The following is a 14,109-nucleotide window of genomic DNA, read 5'->3' on the forward strand; positions in this document are numbered from 1 at the left end:
ACACAAACACGCAGGTTGAGTCAGGGCCACAGCTGTCTGAGGGTTAAGTCAAGTGTGGGCCGGTTTACAGCGGGGTGTTTTTTCACTGCCCGCGGGACTTGTTTGTGTGACTTGCTGCCGTGACGAAACTCGTCTTCATTAACTATTTGGCACAAGATGTTTTCTCATACGTATACCTGCGGGTCCAAAGAGCAGCCCCCGAGCATGCGGAGTGGCTATGGGCACGGTGGTATAAAACCAGAGGAGGGGCGGCAGGCACAACAGTTCCCAACAGCGCACTGCTGCTCACCCACAGCGCCACAGAGGCTGCAGCCACGGACGCAGGGATGGACTTGGTGCACGACTACGGGGTGGGCGCCGTGCAGTACCTCCAGACCCACTACAGAGACGCCCAGGGCTGGTTCCTCCTCGTCTCCTTCATCGCCGACCTCAGGAACACCTTCTTCATCCTCTTCCCCATCTGGTTCCACCTGCGGGAGTCTGTGGGGGTCAAGCTCATCTGGGTGGCTGTGGTCGGGGACTGGCTCAACCTCATCTTCAAGTGGTGAGTGCTGTCCAGCAGGCGCTGTCCCTGCAGAAACATTGGTGGAGGCACTGGGTCAACAGATTAAATCTGTGTGTCTGACTCTGAGAGCCACAGCTGGACAAAAAGATACACAGTAGTGCCCTCCCTACTTTGACTGGAGGGCCCCAATGCTACAGGATCTACTGGGGTGATCAGGGGCGAAACATCATGTTCATCTTCTTAATTAAACCTCAAAACCGGTCCAATTAAGCAACAAAGACCTTAGCTACAATTTAGCTCAGAGTACTCTGTAGCTCTCCAGGAATGGGCAGGAGAATACTCTATAGCAGAGATCCCAGATCTCAGTGGTCCCAGAGAGTTACAGTGTCTCTTAATATTCCCTTCTTCCACAGCATTAATAATTTAATTGTAACACTAATAATGATTGATAATGGATATCACAAGCAAACCCACCAGTGTAATGAATTAAAACAATTATGAGTAGAAAGACTTGATTAATCCCTATTCTATGGCGTAGTTCAAACTGTTACAAAAGCAAACTGCATTTTTAATGCATTGACCTCGATAGTTGAAGGAATGACAGGGTCTTTTTGTGTAGGGTTTACGTACAAAAACTCAAAGATTTCAATGCAGAGGTTTGAGAAGTTTTTTTTAACATGTTCCTTTACAAGCACGCACCAGAACAATTTAGGCAAAAAAAAAGCTGAGTATAAGTACACCTAATAAAAAATATTCATCAAAGACATTTTGATAAAATGACAGAATGAATTATGCTGGATTTCGCAATATTTATTTCGTTTCCTGACCAGCATTCTTTCTCCGGACAGGATCCTGTTTGGAGAGAGGCCCTACTGGTGGGTCCATGAGACGCCTTACTACAGTAACTCCTCAGTGCCGCACGTTGAGCAGTTCCCCATGACCTGCGAGACCGGGCCAGGTGAGTCTCCACACACAATCTTTCCTCCTGCCTCGAGGCACAGTCAGCCTCTAAAATGTAAGAATGGAGCATGCCTGGAAATCATTCAGTGCAATCAATGATAAATACTGGGATCGGTCATAGAGGCAGACAGTAGAGGCTTGCCCCCTGTTCCGAGCCTGAGATCACTGTATGAGCCAGTGACCCTTGGGCCTGCGTGTCAAGTTCCAGCTGCGCTTTGTGTTGGCGCCTCTGACCCCTCCTGCTGAGTGATCTCTCAATGGTTCTTGTTTTCAGGCAGTCCATCTGGCCATGCCATGGGAGCGGCGGGCATTTATTACGTCATGAGCACTTCCATTCTCGGTATCCTGCTGAAGAAACACCAGGCCAGCCCCCTGACAAACTGGTAAGGATGCCCTCACTCTAGTCTCTCTTCCTGCTCGGGCCAGCCCTAAGGCCCCAGATCGCTTCACCTGCGGCTTGTTAGCTTCTTGAACCAGAGAAAGCAACCGGCACGTCTTCGATGGGTTTCTAACAGGCAGCACTGGGCTGCAGTAGATACTGCTGCCTCTGGCTTGTTGCATGTTCTTCACATGTTCCTGTAGGGTTTTGCTGGGATGTGGGGTTCCACTCAATTCCCAGAAAAGTTCTGGAAAGGCTTGATTGGCTATTCCAATCTGCCTCTTTCTCCATGAGCACGTAATGGACTGACATCAGTGCTGCCAGGAAGAACTTTATACCTGATACCAGAGTACCTACAGTACCTGCGCAGGTCAGTGTGGGATCTCAGAGCTCTCCCCTGACAGCTCCTCTCTCTCTGGTGTCCTCCCTCCCAGGTGTGTGCGTGCCTCCTTGTGGACACTGTTCTGGGGCGTCCAGGTCTGCGTCTGCCTCTCCAGAGTCTTCCTTGCAGCCCACTTCCCACACCAGGTCATCGCAGGGGTCATCTCAGGTCAGTCACCTGTACACCAGTTACAACGGGAGCAGGTGTGACATAAAGTTTGCCATCAAAACAGACACAGAGGTCTATACTCCTCTACAGGTCTGTGATCCTGCAGTACATTTGCCGGAAGCCAACTTTAGCAAAGTCCTCAAAGAAACAAAACTGAAGTTTGCCAGAAGAGCAGGGCCCAGGAGTTTCTCTTTGTTTCACCTTAATGTACAGTACAGAGGTCAAAATCAAGAAGCAGCTGAGCCTAAACATTCATTCCCATTTAAGTCCACAATTGTTAAGTTGATCTGATAACCTCTGAGGGTTCCTGCAGTTAAGGACTCTGAAGACTCACTTGCTTCTGTGAGTAACAGTGATCCCTAAAACTTGCCAGGCACTTCTGAGAGATTTACCTTGTCTCAGCCACTTGCTCGCCCTCCTGTATTGCACTGTGGAACATCCAGTGTAGCTCCAAACAGCCATCAGAGCATGCACGCAAGTCCCCAATTCACTAAGCTGTGGCAGCAAATGAGCTGGTCAATGGTGAACAACTGAAGACTGTGATGGTACATAAGGAGTGAAAGAAACAGTCTCCTATCAGCCTAAAAGGGAACACTGTAGCCCTCCAGGAACTGTGAGGATGATTCCACCTGATGTAATATACAATATAAGCTGTGATTAGATTCCTGTATTATGCTAATTTTAAAATTGTGCTGCCCTTCACAGGTATCATTGTGGCTGAGGCCTTCAGCAGGGTGCAGTGGATCTACAGCGCCAGTCTGAAGAGGTACCTCCTCACCACCCTCTTCCTGCTGGTCTTCGCCCTGGGCTTCTACCTGCTCCTGCGGGTGCTGGGGGTGGACCTGCTCTGGACGCTGGAGAAAGCCAAGCGGTGGTGCGTCCGAGCCGAGTGGGTGCACATGGACACCACACCCTTCGCCAGCCTGCTGCGCAACCTGGGCACCCTGTTCGGCCTGGGGCTGGGCCTGCACTCTCCTCTCTACAGCGAGAGCTGCTCGGGCAAGCGGGGCCACAGCGCCCCCTTCAGGCTGGGCTGCATCGCCGCCTCGCTCTTCCTGCTGCACCTCTTCGACTCCTTCAAGCCTCCCACGCACACGGCTGCTCTATTCTACCTGCTGTCCTTCTGCAAGAGCGCCACAGTGCCCCTGGCCACCGTGGGCATCATCCCTTACTGCCTGTCAGGGGCGCTGAGCGCACACAGCAAGAAGACCCTCTGAGCTGGGGAGGCCACACTAACAGAAAAAGACAGAGGGAGAGAGAAGAGGAGCAGAGAGTCTAGTTCTGAACTAGGAGCTGTTTCAGATCCACAGCAGGAGTCGCAGACCCTGCAGCATCATATTTTCGTCAATAAGCTAATGCGTTTAGATTTTTTCCAAGAGGACAATTCCAGCGTTTGCCTGTAGTGCAGCTGAGAGAGAAAAGCATGTCTCATCTCGCCAGGGAACTGCTCGTTTAATCTTCAAGAGCCAACTGCAGCCTTTAAAATCAGACAGCAGCTCCTGGTATGAGGGCCCAGGGGATACGTGCCCTACAGCAGGCTGTAATTCAGTGTCCCAGTTTCAGATTTAGTGATAGGCATGCAAGGGTTCTTGTGGACCTCTTTCCCTAGAATGCAATAAATAAGCAAGGGGTCCCCCCTCACCAACAGAATGCAGAAAAAGATTGTGCAAGATGTGCCCTGTCCGTCCTGCACAGCCTGGCTCCTGGCCCATGGGACCACTGGCCATAAAAATTCCAGCTGCCAGATCAGCTCAGTATTTTGCCAGAACTGAGCACCTCTGTGACACAAGATACAATGATCATGCATCTTTCAGAAACTATTAAGAGACTAGAAGAGATTCTCTGGATTCCATTCCTACTTGCCCGAATGGTCAGATTTCAAATCTGATTATCTAAAATCAGGAAGCGGCACTACGATTCTGAGCTCATGAAGCAGTTTGTAGCCTACGGCTCTGGTTGAGTTTCCATGCCCCCTACGGATGGGGCTCCTTCTCGCTTTTTAAGCATGAAAGTGTATATAACCTGCAAAAAAAACTCCCCATTTTCAAGCCAGTACTCCAAGCTTGTGTGTTTGCGGACAAAGACTGTCAACATAAAAGCAGAAACCTCATACGGCAGCAAGAGTTTCTCAGGAGTCCTTGAACGTAATCATTTGGCACGCTTGCTCACTGAGCTCAGACTGGATGATGGACAGAATGTGTCCCCTTGACTTCCTGCTATGGTGCTCAAACATTTTGGTAAATGACATGACTGTTGTGTATTGCACCGAACTCGACACTAATGAAGAACATGTTCTTCAAGAGCAGAAAAAAATAATTAGGCCTTATAGTAGACTTCAGGGGCTTTATAACTGCGTATTCATATTTTGCTGATGCACTAAGCAAACCCGATTCAAGAAAATAGGTCTGTATTCTAGATAACAACCTCATAAATATGATACAAAATACCAGATATTTAATAGTGTTAGTAATGCATAGACCACACACTTAAAAAAGTATACTCTTAGCTCCATATCTGCATAATTTATTAACGTCACCTAATAGACTCACCACCTAATGTGTTATGTGTTGAAGTGTTGATACAAAAAACTAGACGTATGTGGAGCAAAGATTGTGTGACGTAAGCTGTTTATACAGTTTAACGGCAAAACAAAAACTCAAATTGCAGCTGTACAGCAGTATTATTTTATTCTCACATTTTAGCAATTGTCAGTCCTGAAATGCAGTGCCTCCCTGTTTCTGTTTGGTAACTATGACGACCCACGAACTGGAGTAAACCTCGGATTGCAAAGACACAGACGTGTCGGTGAAGGAAAGCAGTGGACCTGTCAGCAATCTGAACAAACAGACAACGACCTGAAGTGCTGCTCCAACTGGTTCTGTCCGATTCTATCAGGGTTGTCCGGCAGTAACGCTGGCAGCAGTTATTTGTCTGTCGCATTCCGTTTCTAAAAGACTATTTTGTCTTTGTATTTCTGTTTTGGATCGTTTCAGGCCTGTTTTTTTTTTTTAATAAAAAGCAATGAAAACTCCTTCCGTTCTGCCTCTTTACAATCCTTCATCGTGTGTAGTGTTGTCTGTGGGTCACAAAATCTCCATTGTGGCCTACAGAGAACCAAGCTCCAGTGAGTGCAGAGCTGTGGGGAACGTACATCAGAAATCCCGGCTCACATAAAGGCTTTGTGAGTAGAACTGAATTGACATCACACAGCCAGAGTCCAGTCCAGAGCCATGTGACCCTGTCTGATGCACTGAACCCATTTAGCAGGCCTTTCATTCTCTATTTCCACAGCTTTCAGCACAGCCTTTTCTGGCCCACAGTTAGCAACATCCTCTGTGCATGTCACACACCAACACACTTTTTCTTCTGCAACCCCAGAATGGAAGCAGCAGGACTTCTGGAGTGACACAAGGATAGACAGGCCTTGCAGGTGATACCTGCTGCCCTGAGGTCACTGCATTACTTTGAACTCGAAAGCCTCCTGGTTTTAGCAGTGATCCTGCACTTCAAGAAGAGCTCCCCCCCACCGATGAGTCACAGGAGTGATAAATGACTTTAAAGATGGATCCATTAGCCATTAATGACACAGAAAGCTTATTGCCACCTCATTCCAGTTATTTCTAGCAAAGATTTTACCACGCTTGCAGTAGGAGTCTGGAAAGGCCCGGCATACAGTAGGTGATGCAAACAGCCCTGATCATGCTTCTATCACTTCCCTGTACCCAATCCTGGACAGCAAAAGCAACAACAACACCCGTTCAAAGATCCCATCCTGGAGGGTTCTTATCACGCTGTCCGGCAATCATTAACCTGTTTTTCAAGCACCTTCAAGAGAGGCCTCATAAACAGAGGCTCAGAAGACTGAGGTCTACATGTCACAGACCAGTCTGACTCCATGTGGAATGCACAATCATGGCTGTATGTCCAATATTTAACCCCAGCAGTTGTTCTTTATTTTACTTTGTTGAAAACAGCTTTCGGCTGGAGGAATCTCCCCATTTTACTTATTGAGTAATAGGAGCTGGGAGGGTGGGGGGGTCTGTCTCCTAAATTTGAGTCATTGCTATGTCCTCTACTTAGTGCATGTAATGGACACTACGCTGTTTGAGTTATTACAACCTCAGCTTGAAAATTACCAGGCAGCAGGAGTAATGACACCAATAATAACAGTAATAACTACATTTAAAAGCAAATCAAAGAGGATTCAGTTTCTTTACATTTCCCTGCTATCATCAGTCACACCCTGTCAGTAAGGGATGATGTCTTGTTAGCTTACATAAGAGAGGAGCAAGGACAGGAGTGGACAATGTGCCAGCACATCCTGAGACCAGACGTGCTTCATGTCAACCAGGTGAACAAGAGGCACAGCTCACACACCTGTGGAAACTGGACGTCCCCAGCTATAAATGTCAGAAATAAACCTTAGATCTTCCAGGGTTTATTCACGGTCGCTTCCCAAGAGACCTTTGGAGGTCACTTCTGTCAGTCTGGGCTCGGGCTTGATGGGTGCTTAACCGATTGCCGGTGTCAGCTTCCTCCCCGGGTACAGTTCCAGGAGGTAATAAAGACCTGGTGCACATTTCTCCAGCAGCACATTTTCTCCAGCAGCACGCTGTGCCCCCACCTTCCTGTGCATGCTCTCCAAGAGAGGGAGGCACGTGAGCACGCATTTGCCGTGCTGTTCTGTTGACCTGTTGCGCCACTTGGGAATTGAGCTCCGTTACATCTCCACGCAGTGAGACAGGAACACTGCCGTCTCCCACCCCGTCTCCCACCTTACTTCATTTCCTGCTCAGCATCTGCGCCCGAGCGCCGCAGAGCCTGGCACGCAAGTGCTTAGCAAGCAGGTCTTTAATTAGGTACAGGATGCAGCACCATGGAAAGGACACCGCGTGTTGTACAGTGGAGAGTCTATATTTTTAGCTCGCCACTGATTACAGCTCATAGTGCAAACAAAGGCTGGACCTTGACTTCAGCGGGTCTCAGCATCACCCGGAGGCAGATAAGGCACAAGACGTCCTGTTTCCCTGGGCTCTGAGATTCACTAACCCCCAGCCTGTGGAATGCTGAACAGAAGCAAGTGTTAAACCCATTTAGCAGCTCTACCCACTTCTGACATGCTGCCTGGATGGTGAATATGCCCCCTGTCTAATTCCTGTGCCTAGAGGTTTACCGTTTTCCAAGTGTTCTTTCCACTTTCATTATCTAAAAGTAAAAAAATATACAATCTTCAAGAAAACCACGTTATAATCAGTCCCACTCAAGTCAGATCTTACTACCTGCAGAACCTTAATGTGCAGAGTGCTGCACAGTTAAACACTCAACCTAGCTGACTAGATAAGGAGTGATCAGCAAACGGGTACAGAAAGTCAACAGATTGGCTTTGTGCTCATTCACATCTTCAAATGTGTCAGCTGCCTTCAGCAAGTTAGGGTTGTGTACAAACACTGCTATCAGATCCATCTGAATCACCTCTCTGGGTAGGAGCGCACAATACAGAGCCGTACTGACAAGATGAAATAATCATTTTCTTTGGCTTCAGGCATCCGGAGATATGATTGCCGCTATTCATGATAATTCAATCAGAGGAGAAACGTTAGCTTGTTTTCTCTGTGCCAGGGAGATATGCCAGGGTCTGCAGTGATGTAATACATGAAGAGGTCCTTCTGTTTTGCTCTCCAGCTCTCTCTCTCTTTTTTTTACCCAGGGTCCAAAGATCAGACACCACAGCGGAATGAGCATTACACAGCTAGGGTATAAAAAGCGGCGGTGGCGTGCGCAGGCAAGTGGAAACGCACCTGATCGCAGGCCTGCCTCGGCTCTCAGTCCTGTCAGCGGCTGCCGCGACCCACCAGGAGACAGAGCAGCACGGCGATGGACGCAGGGATGGACTTGGTGCACGACTACGGGGTGGGCGCCGTGCAGTACCTCCAGACCCACTACAGAGACGCCCAGGGCTGGTTCCTCCTCGTCTCCTTCATCGCCGACCTCAGGAACACCTTCTTCATCCTCTTCCCCATCTGGTTCCACCTGCGGGAGTCCGTGGGGGTCAAGCTCATCTGGGTGGCCGTGGTCGGGGACTGGCTCAACCTCGTCTTCAAGTGGTGAGTGCCGCCTGAGGCGCACAGGCAGAGCATCTCTGTTTTATTGCATCAGCCACCAATCGGACATAACAGCCCATCTGTGGCCAGCGCTGTGTTTTCTTTCTGTGCTGTTCATTTTGCTGAGCTATTAGGCAATGCTTAAAATTTTGAGTGCTTGTCTCTGTAGAGATTTACTTGTGCTTGTTTAGCTCTACATTGTAATATTCTGTATGTCACTAATTGTACTTCTAGGTAGCAACCTTTTATTTTGCATTACGTTTAGTTCGACCTGCTGTAAAGTGGTGTTCAAAATTAAAAAGCACTTGGCAATTTACCTGCACCAGATTTAAGATTTAAACTGTACTGGAGTGGCAACTTCCTGCTTTCTAAAGTAACATGGCTCAGTAAAACGGGCACCAATTTTGGTTCAGAGAACCTCTTTAGCTATTAGAGCCAGGGAGAAAAAGCTTCTTTTAAATTGTGCTCTATGCAATTCACAAGCACAGCTAGCAGCAGCTATTATGATTGAAGAATGTGCTCTGTCTGAAAGGATGTCATACATTTTTGCAGGTTTCAAACCTTTCTAGAGACAATGAACTGAACACAGCTGATGGTGGCTGTACAGCCATTCTGTATTCAAAGTGCTTATTTTCCCATGGTGGACAGGATCCTGTTTGGAGAGAGGCCCTACTGGTGGGTCCATGAGACGCCTTACTACAGTAACTCCTCAGTGCCGCACGTCGAGCAGTTCCCAGTCACCTGCGAGACCGGGCCAGGTGAGGCCTAAAACCGTTCACCCAGCTGCTTTTCTACCTGCCTAATATTTTAAAACCAGCTTTACAGAAACATGCCAGTTCCCTTGCTCATCTCCCCACAGGAAGTCCTTCGGGTCATACTATGGGCTCTGCCGGAGTGTACTACGTGATGGTGACGTCTCTCCTTGCCATTCTGGTCAAGAAACACAAGCCGTCGGTGAAAAACTGGTGAGTGGCTGGATACCCCACACACCATGGGGTGGGCAATCCTGGGTCTATTCAAAGCACCAGCAAGTGAAGAGCAGAGAAAAGCTGTCAAATTCGTCCCCTTCAGCCAATAATGAGCTGATGGAGGTGAAGAGGTGAGTTGATGTGTGAAATATAGTGGGCCTCTGAAGCAGAGACACAGAACAGAGTCCCCCAGGCGGGGTAGGGCAAAGATGTCCAGGGCTCAGCTTCCCAGGTTGCCTGAAGGTTTCTGGTGAGAGATGGCATCAGTCTACCAGTCGGTGCTGAACCTCCTTCCTGTCAGCCACACTTCAAAGTGATGAATGACTTTGTGTGGGTGCTACTGTGAGCTTTGATGCAAGAGTCAGAATGAACATGATTTCAAACTTGACTCATATACTTTACAATAAAAAACGGTAACTCTACATTTATGAGAAACGTGGCACTCTATCAATTTAGGGGATTTATGTGTAAATGTTAATATGGTCAAGATTAACCTTTTGTACTGGATACTGTGATACTGTATGCAGGCAACTTTCTGCATCTCGGCACCTTGTACTATCTTTTCTATACCCTCCTTCCCTTATTGACCTCTCAGCAGGTTCATGAAGTTCAGAATTGCAGACACTTCATCTGCAAAGGAAAAGTACAGTTACTTTATAGTCAGCATCTCTGACTTAGATTCAGTTTCTATTCCTTTTTTTTCTAGGTTTCAGCTCAGTTCATTTGACAAAAACATTCAAGCATCCTACTTATGCAGATTGCAAGTTCCAATCCAGGCTGTGTCACTTACCCAGCGTGGCCGCATAACAAGCCAGGAAGAACTTTATACCTGATACCAGAGTACCTACAGTACCTGCGCAGGTCAGTGTGGGATCTCAGAGCTCTCCCCTGACAGCTCCTCTCTCTCTGGTGTCCTCCCTCCCAGGTGTGTTCGTGCCTCCTTGTGGACACTGTTCTGGGGCGTCCAGGTCTGCGTCTGCCTCTCCAGAGTCTTCCTTGCAGCCCACTTCCCACACCAGGTCATCGCAGGGGTCATTTCAGGTAAGTGTGCACGAGTTTGGTATCAAAGATTTGGGACTTTTCGTTATAAAAGTTGAAATTGCATATTTTTCCTTCCCTTTGCAATTGGCAAGCAAACAAGATCTCTTAAAATATTAGGATACAGTCTTTTACGGACTGTAGCAAAGCTTCAAACTCAAAAGCTAAAAAATAAATCCAAGCTGCCAAAACTCTCTCTCCCTCCAGGTATGATTGTGGCCGAGGCCTTCAGCAGGGTGCAGTGGATCTACAGCATCAGTCTGAAGAGGTACCTCCTCACCACCCTCTTCCTGCTGGTCTTCGCCCTGGGCTTCTACCTGCTCCTGCGGGTGCTGGGGGTGGACCTGCTCTGGACGCTGGAGAAAGCCAAGCGGTGGTGCGTCCGAGCCGAGTGGGTGCACATGGACACCACACCCTTCGCCAGCCTGCTGCGCAACCTGGGCACCCTGTTCGGCCTGGGGCTGGGCCTGCACTCTCCTCTCTACAGCGAGAGCTGCTCGGGCAAGCGGGGCCACAGCGCCCCCTTCAGGCTGGGCTGCATCGCCGCCTCGCTCTCCCTGCTGCACCTCTTCGACTCCTTCAAGCCTCCCACACACATGGTGGCCCTGTTCTACCTGCTGTCCTTCTGCAAGAGCGCCGCTGTGCCCCTGGCCACCGTGGGCATCATCCCTTACTGCCTGTCAGGGGCACTGAGCGCACACAGCAAGAAGACCCTCTGAGCTGGGGATGCCGAAGGGAGAAGGGAAATACAAGCACGAGGGGAGGCGATGCAAGCCGTGTCTCTGTGAGGTGTAGTACCGGAGAACTAACACCGACAGCAAACTGGGAAAAGACGGGACAGTGTCCTCTAGTTAGCCCTTAAAGAAGCCATGCTGAAAAGAAAACCAGATACCCTTGACTCTGCCAACAGCGGCCTTCTGTGAAATCACTCGGACTGCCACACAGCCATGAAGCTCTTTCGAAACCTGTACAGCGCAAGCTCTTAGTGGAGACAAAGACATCTATAGTACGAGGCACAGGATTATGGAGAATCCACTCCACTGTGAGCAGTGATTTGCCTCTGTGCATGAATGCAACTGGTTTTCTTGTAATAATCGTTCGTGAGCATTAGGCAACAGAAGAATGTCTACCCAGTCTTGTCAGTAAGTGGGCTTTCTTTTGCTCGCAGAACAGAAAGTAGATGGTGCACACTACACCACAAAGTCACTAGCTCAGAAAACAGAACAGCTACCTCCTAAGTACTGTGAGTCACCCTTTTGTGGAGTCAGGGGCCTCTCCACCCGAGTGGTGGAGCTTTCAGGACAGTCCGGGGCCCGCTGCCACAGCTCAGGTTGAGCAGCATTATTTCTGCCTCTGACAGGAACCAGTAATTATTGCGTGAGCTCCCCATTGCCACACAGCCAGACCAGCAGGGACGCCAGAGACAAGGGAAAACAACATAAACAAAAGGTTCAGGTGGGCAGCTGAGTCAGCATGCGTAGGCTGCAAAGGAAGAAGTAATAGGTTTATTCCCTGCTGAAAAGAGAAGAAAGAAAACGCAACGTTTTGGCCGTGGAGCCTTCTTCAGGTGTGAAGAAGGCTCCACGGCCGAAACGTTGTGTTTTCTTTCTTCTCTTTTCAGCACGGAATAAACTTATTACATAAACAAAAGGTGGCAGCCTGTGAGTAAATGATCTGCTGTCACCTCCAGGGTTTTTTTTCTCAGGAAAAGGAATGAGTGCAGGATCACATTAAGCTCATGGCTATTAGCTGATTGAGGATTATTTGAACTTCTAGACATACTGTACAGTGATATTCCCTAAAGGGTATGTTGTAAATAGGCTGTTAATACTAATACCTAATCTCTGTTATGTGTAAATTGCAAGTAGGATGTAATTTGTATGCCAGTGGCTCTCATCCCTGGTGCTTCTGGGATTTGCTCTGGGGCAAGCTTCACATTGCCAACAAACTGATTTCAATCTTCGATTTCAGGTGCTTTTTAACATTTTCTTTCAGGTCTTAAACGGGTGTATAAGGCTTGTAAGGTTTGTAAACTGTGCAGATTCTTTGCTTTCAGAACTGTTCTCTTTCCCGTTATGTTAACGTAAATGTAGCCAATTAGATTGAAGCAGCAGGAAAAAAAAAACAAACGTTCATTGTCATGCTGGGTCTGTTCATCTCAAATCTAGAAGCTTTTCAGTCAGAGGTAATGATGCAAATTCTTCATGAGCAAGTTGAGGAGAAAGTGCATATTAATCTATATTCGAAAGTAACAAAGGAACATATCTTAGCTAGGGTGTAATGAAAACAGGAAAGCTAAAAACAATACAAAATGATAAACAGACAAAATGATCAATTACAGACATCAGTTGGAGAATAAGATTCCAGTTGGAATAAAAAACCTTCAGAGACAGCAGACCCTCGTGACTGAAAAAGACCACTCATTGCATTAAGTGCATTATTTACAATCTTATTATTTAAGGCTTAGGCAATCTTTCTAACATTTGTAATAGCTTAGGATCATTGTAGTTCCTGGGGTCTTCAGTGGATGGGATGTAAAAATTAATAGTGGATTAACTATTTAAACATGTATTCTTTCTATTTACTAATGAGGAGTTCTTAAACTTCCAAAGGTTTTGTATGAAGCTCAGATTGCAATAGCCACTTTTTTCTGCATCAGATGTGGGTGTTTTTGTATTATATGAACCAGCAACATAGCATGCACATTGTATATGTTTGGTTAAATAAATAATAAAAGTTGTATTATTGATCCTAAAATTAATCATTTTCATTGATTTTTTTAAAGTAGATGTTAATTAGCATTTCACTAAGGAAGTACAAAGCATTCATGCCCTTTCACATTAATGTGAAACAACTATAATAACATTTACACTTACAGTATATAGAGCTTTTCTGGACAGTCCACTCAAAGTGCTTTACAGGCAATGGGGACTCCCCTCCACCACCACCAGTGTGCAGCCCCACCTGGATGATGTGACAGCAGCAATAGTGCACCAGTACGCTCCCCATACACCAGCTCTCAGTGAGGAGGAGAACAAAGTGATGAAGCCAATTCACAGATGGGGATTATTAGGAGGCCATGACAGATAAAGGCCAATGGGAAATTTGGCCATGACACTGGGGAAACACCCCTACTCTTTTTACAAAACGCACTGGAAAGTCAGGACCTCAGATCTACGTCTCATCCAAAGGACAGTGCCTTCTGTAAGGACAGTATAGTATCCCTCATCACTATACTGGGGCATTAGGACCCACACAGTCCGCAGGGTGAGCGCCCCCTACTGGGCCCACTAACACCTCTTCCAGCAGCACTCTCAGCTTTCCCAGGAGCCTACCATCCATAACTACAGACTTACAACACTTCAGTCCTCCCATTAAGCCTTTTCAGATTCTAGTCTGCCTGCAACATTTTGCAACCAAAGCAAAGAACTAAGCAGAAGCAAAAGTCTTACATACCAGGAAAAGTCAGAATTTCCAGCTACGCCCATCAAACGCTTCAAGAAAAAGAGCAGATGCTAGACTAAACTTCCACCTGCATTGCAAAACAGGGTGAGTACCTTGACTATACTAGCACTTGACTCTGAAGACGTCACACAGTTCAAAGCCCT

The 14,109-nt window shown here is 47.5% G+C and overlaps 2 protein-coding genes across 2 annotated transcripts; both read left to right on the top strand.

Moving 5' to 3' along the window:
• Positions 1 to 251: 251 nt before the first annotated feature.
• LOC138225510 (glucose-6-phosphatase catalytic subunit 1-like) lies at positions 252 to 5,425 on the top strand. Its single transcript, XM_069185808.1, has 5 exons — positions 252 to 544; positions 1,354 to 1,463; positions 1,740 to 1,848; positions 2,279 to 2,394; positions 3,100 to 5,425. The coding sequence occupies exons 1-5, from the start codon at positions 327 to 329 to the stop codon at positions 3,609 to 3,611; spliced, it is 1,065 nt and encodes a 354-aa protein (XP_069041909.1). The 5' UTR covers positions 252 to 326; the 3' UTR covers positions 3,612 to 5,425.
• Positions 5,426 to 8,131: 2,706 nt separating this feature from the next.
• On the top strand, positions 8,132 to 13,258 carry LOC102690091 (glucose-6-phosphatase catalytic subunit 1). Its single transcript, XM_006638183.3, has 5 exons — positions 8,132 to 8,498; positions 9,144 to 9,253; positions 9,355 to 9,460; positions 10,389 to 10,504; positions 10,709 to 13,258. The coding sequence occupies exons 1-5, from the start codon at positions 8,269 to 8,271 to the stop codon at positions 11,218 to 11,220; spliced, it is 1,074 nt and encodes a 357-aa protein (XP_006638246.2). The 5' UTR covers positions 8,132 to 8,268; the 3' UTR covers positions 11,221 to 13,258.
• Positions 13,259 to 14,109: the final 851 nt, after the last annotated feature.

This window comes from Lepisosteus oculatus, chromosome 28, assembly GCF_040954835.1.
Source record: "Lepisosteus oculatus isolate fLepOcu1 chromosome 28, fLepOcu1.hap2, whole genome shotgun sequence".
Classification (NCBI taxonomy): Eukaryota; Metazoa; Chordata; class Actinopteri; order Semionotiformes; family Lepisosteidae; genus Lepisosteus; species Lepisosteus oculatus.

Excerpts from the sequence above, each read along its gene's own strand:
- LOC138225510 (XM_069185808.1), top strand. The coding sequence starts at position 327 with ATGGACTTGGTGCACGACTACGGGGTGGGCGCCGTGCAGTACCTCCAG. Across the intron at positions 545-1,353 it reads CTCAACCTCATCTTCAAGTG|GATCCTGTTTGGAGAGAGGC; the intron begins GTGAGTGCTGTC and ends TTCTCCGGACAG. Across the intron at positions 1,464-1,739 it reads GACCTGCGAGACCGGGCCAG|GCAGTCCATCTGGCCATGCC; the intron begins GTGAGTCTCCAC and ends TCTTGTTTTCAG.
- LOC102690091 (XM_006638183.3), top strand. The coding sequence starts at position 8,269 with ATGGACGCAGGGATGGACTTGGTGCACGACTACGGGGTGGGCGCCGTG. Across the intron at positions 9,254-9,354 it reads CACCTGCGAGACCGGGCCAG|GAAGTCCTTCGGGTCATACT; the intron begins GTGAGGCCTAAA and ends ATCTCCCCACAG. Across the intron at positions 9,461-10,388 it reads AAGCCGTCGGTGAAAAACTG|GTGTGTTCGTGCCTCCTTGT; the intron begins GTGAGTGGCTGG and ends CCTCCCTCCCAG.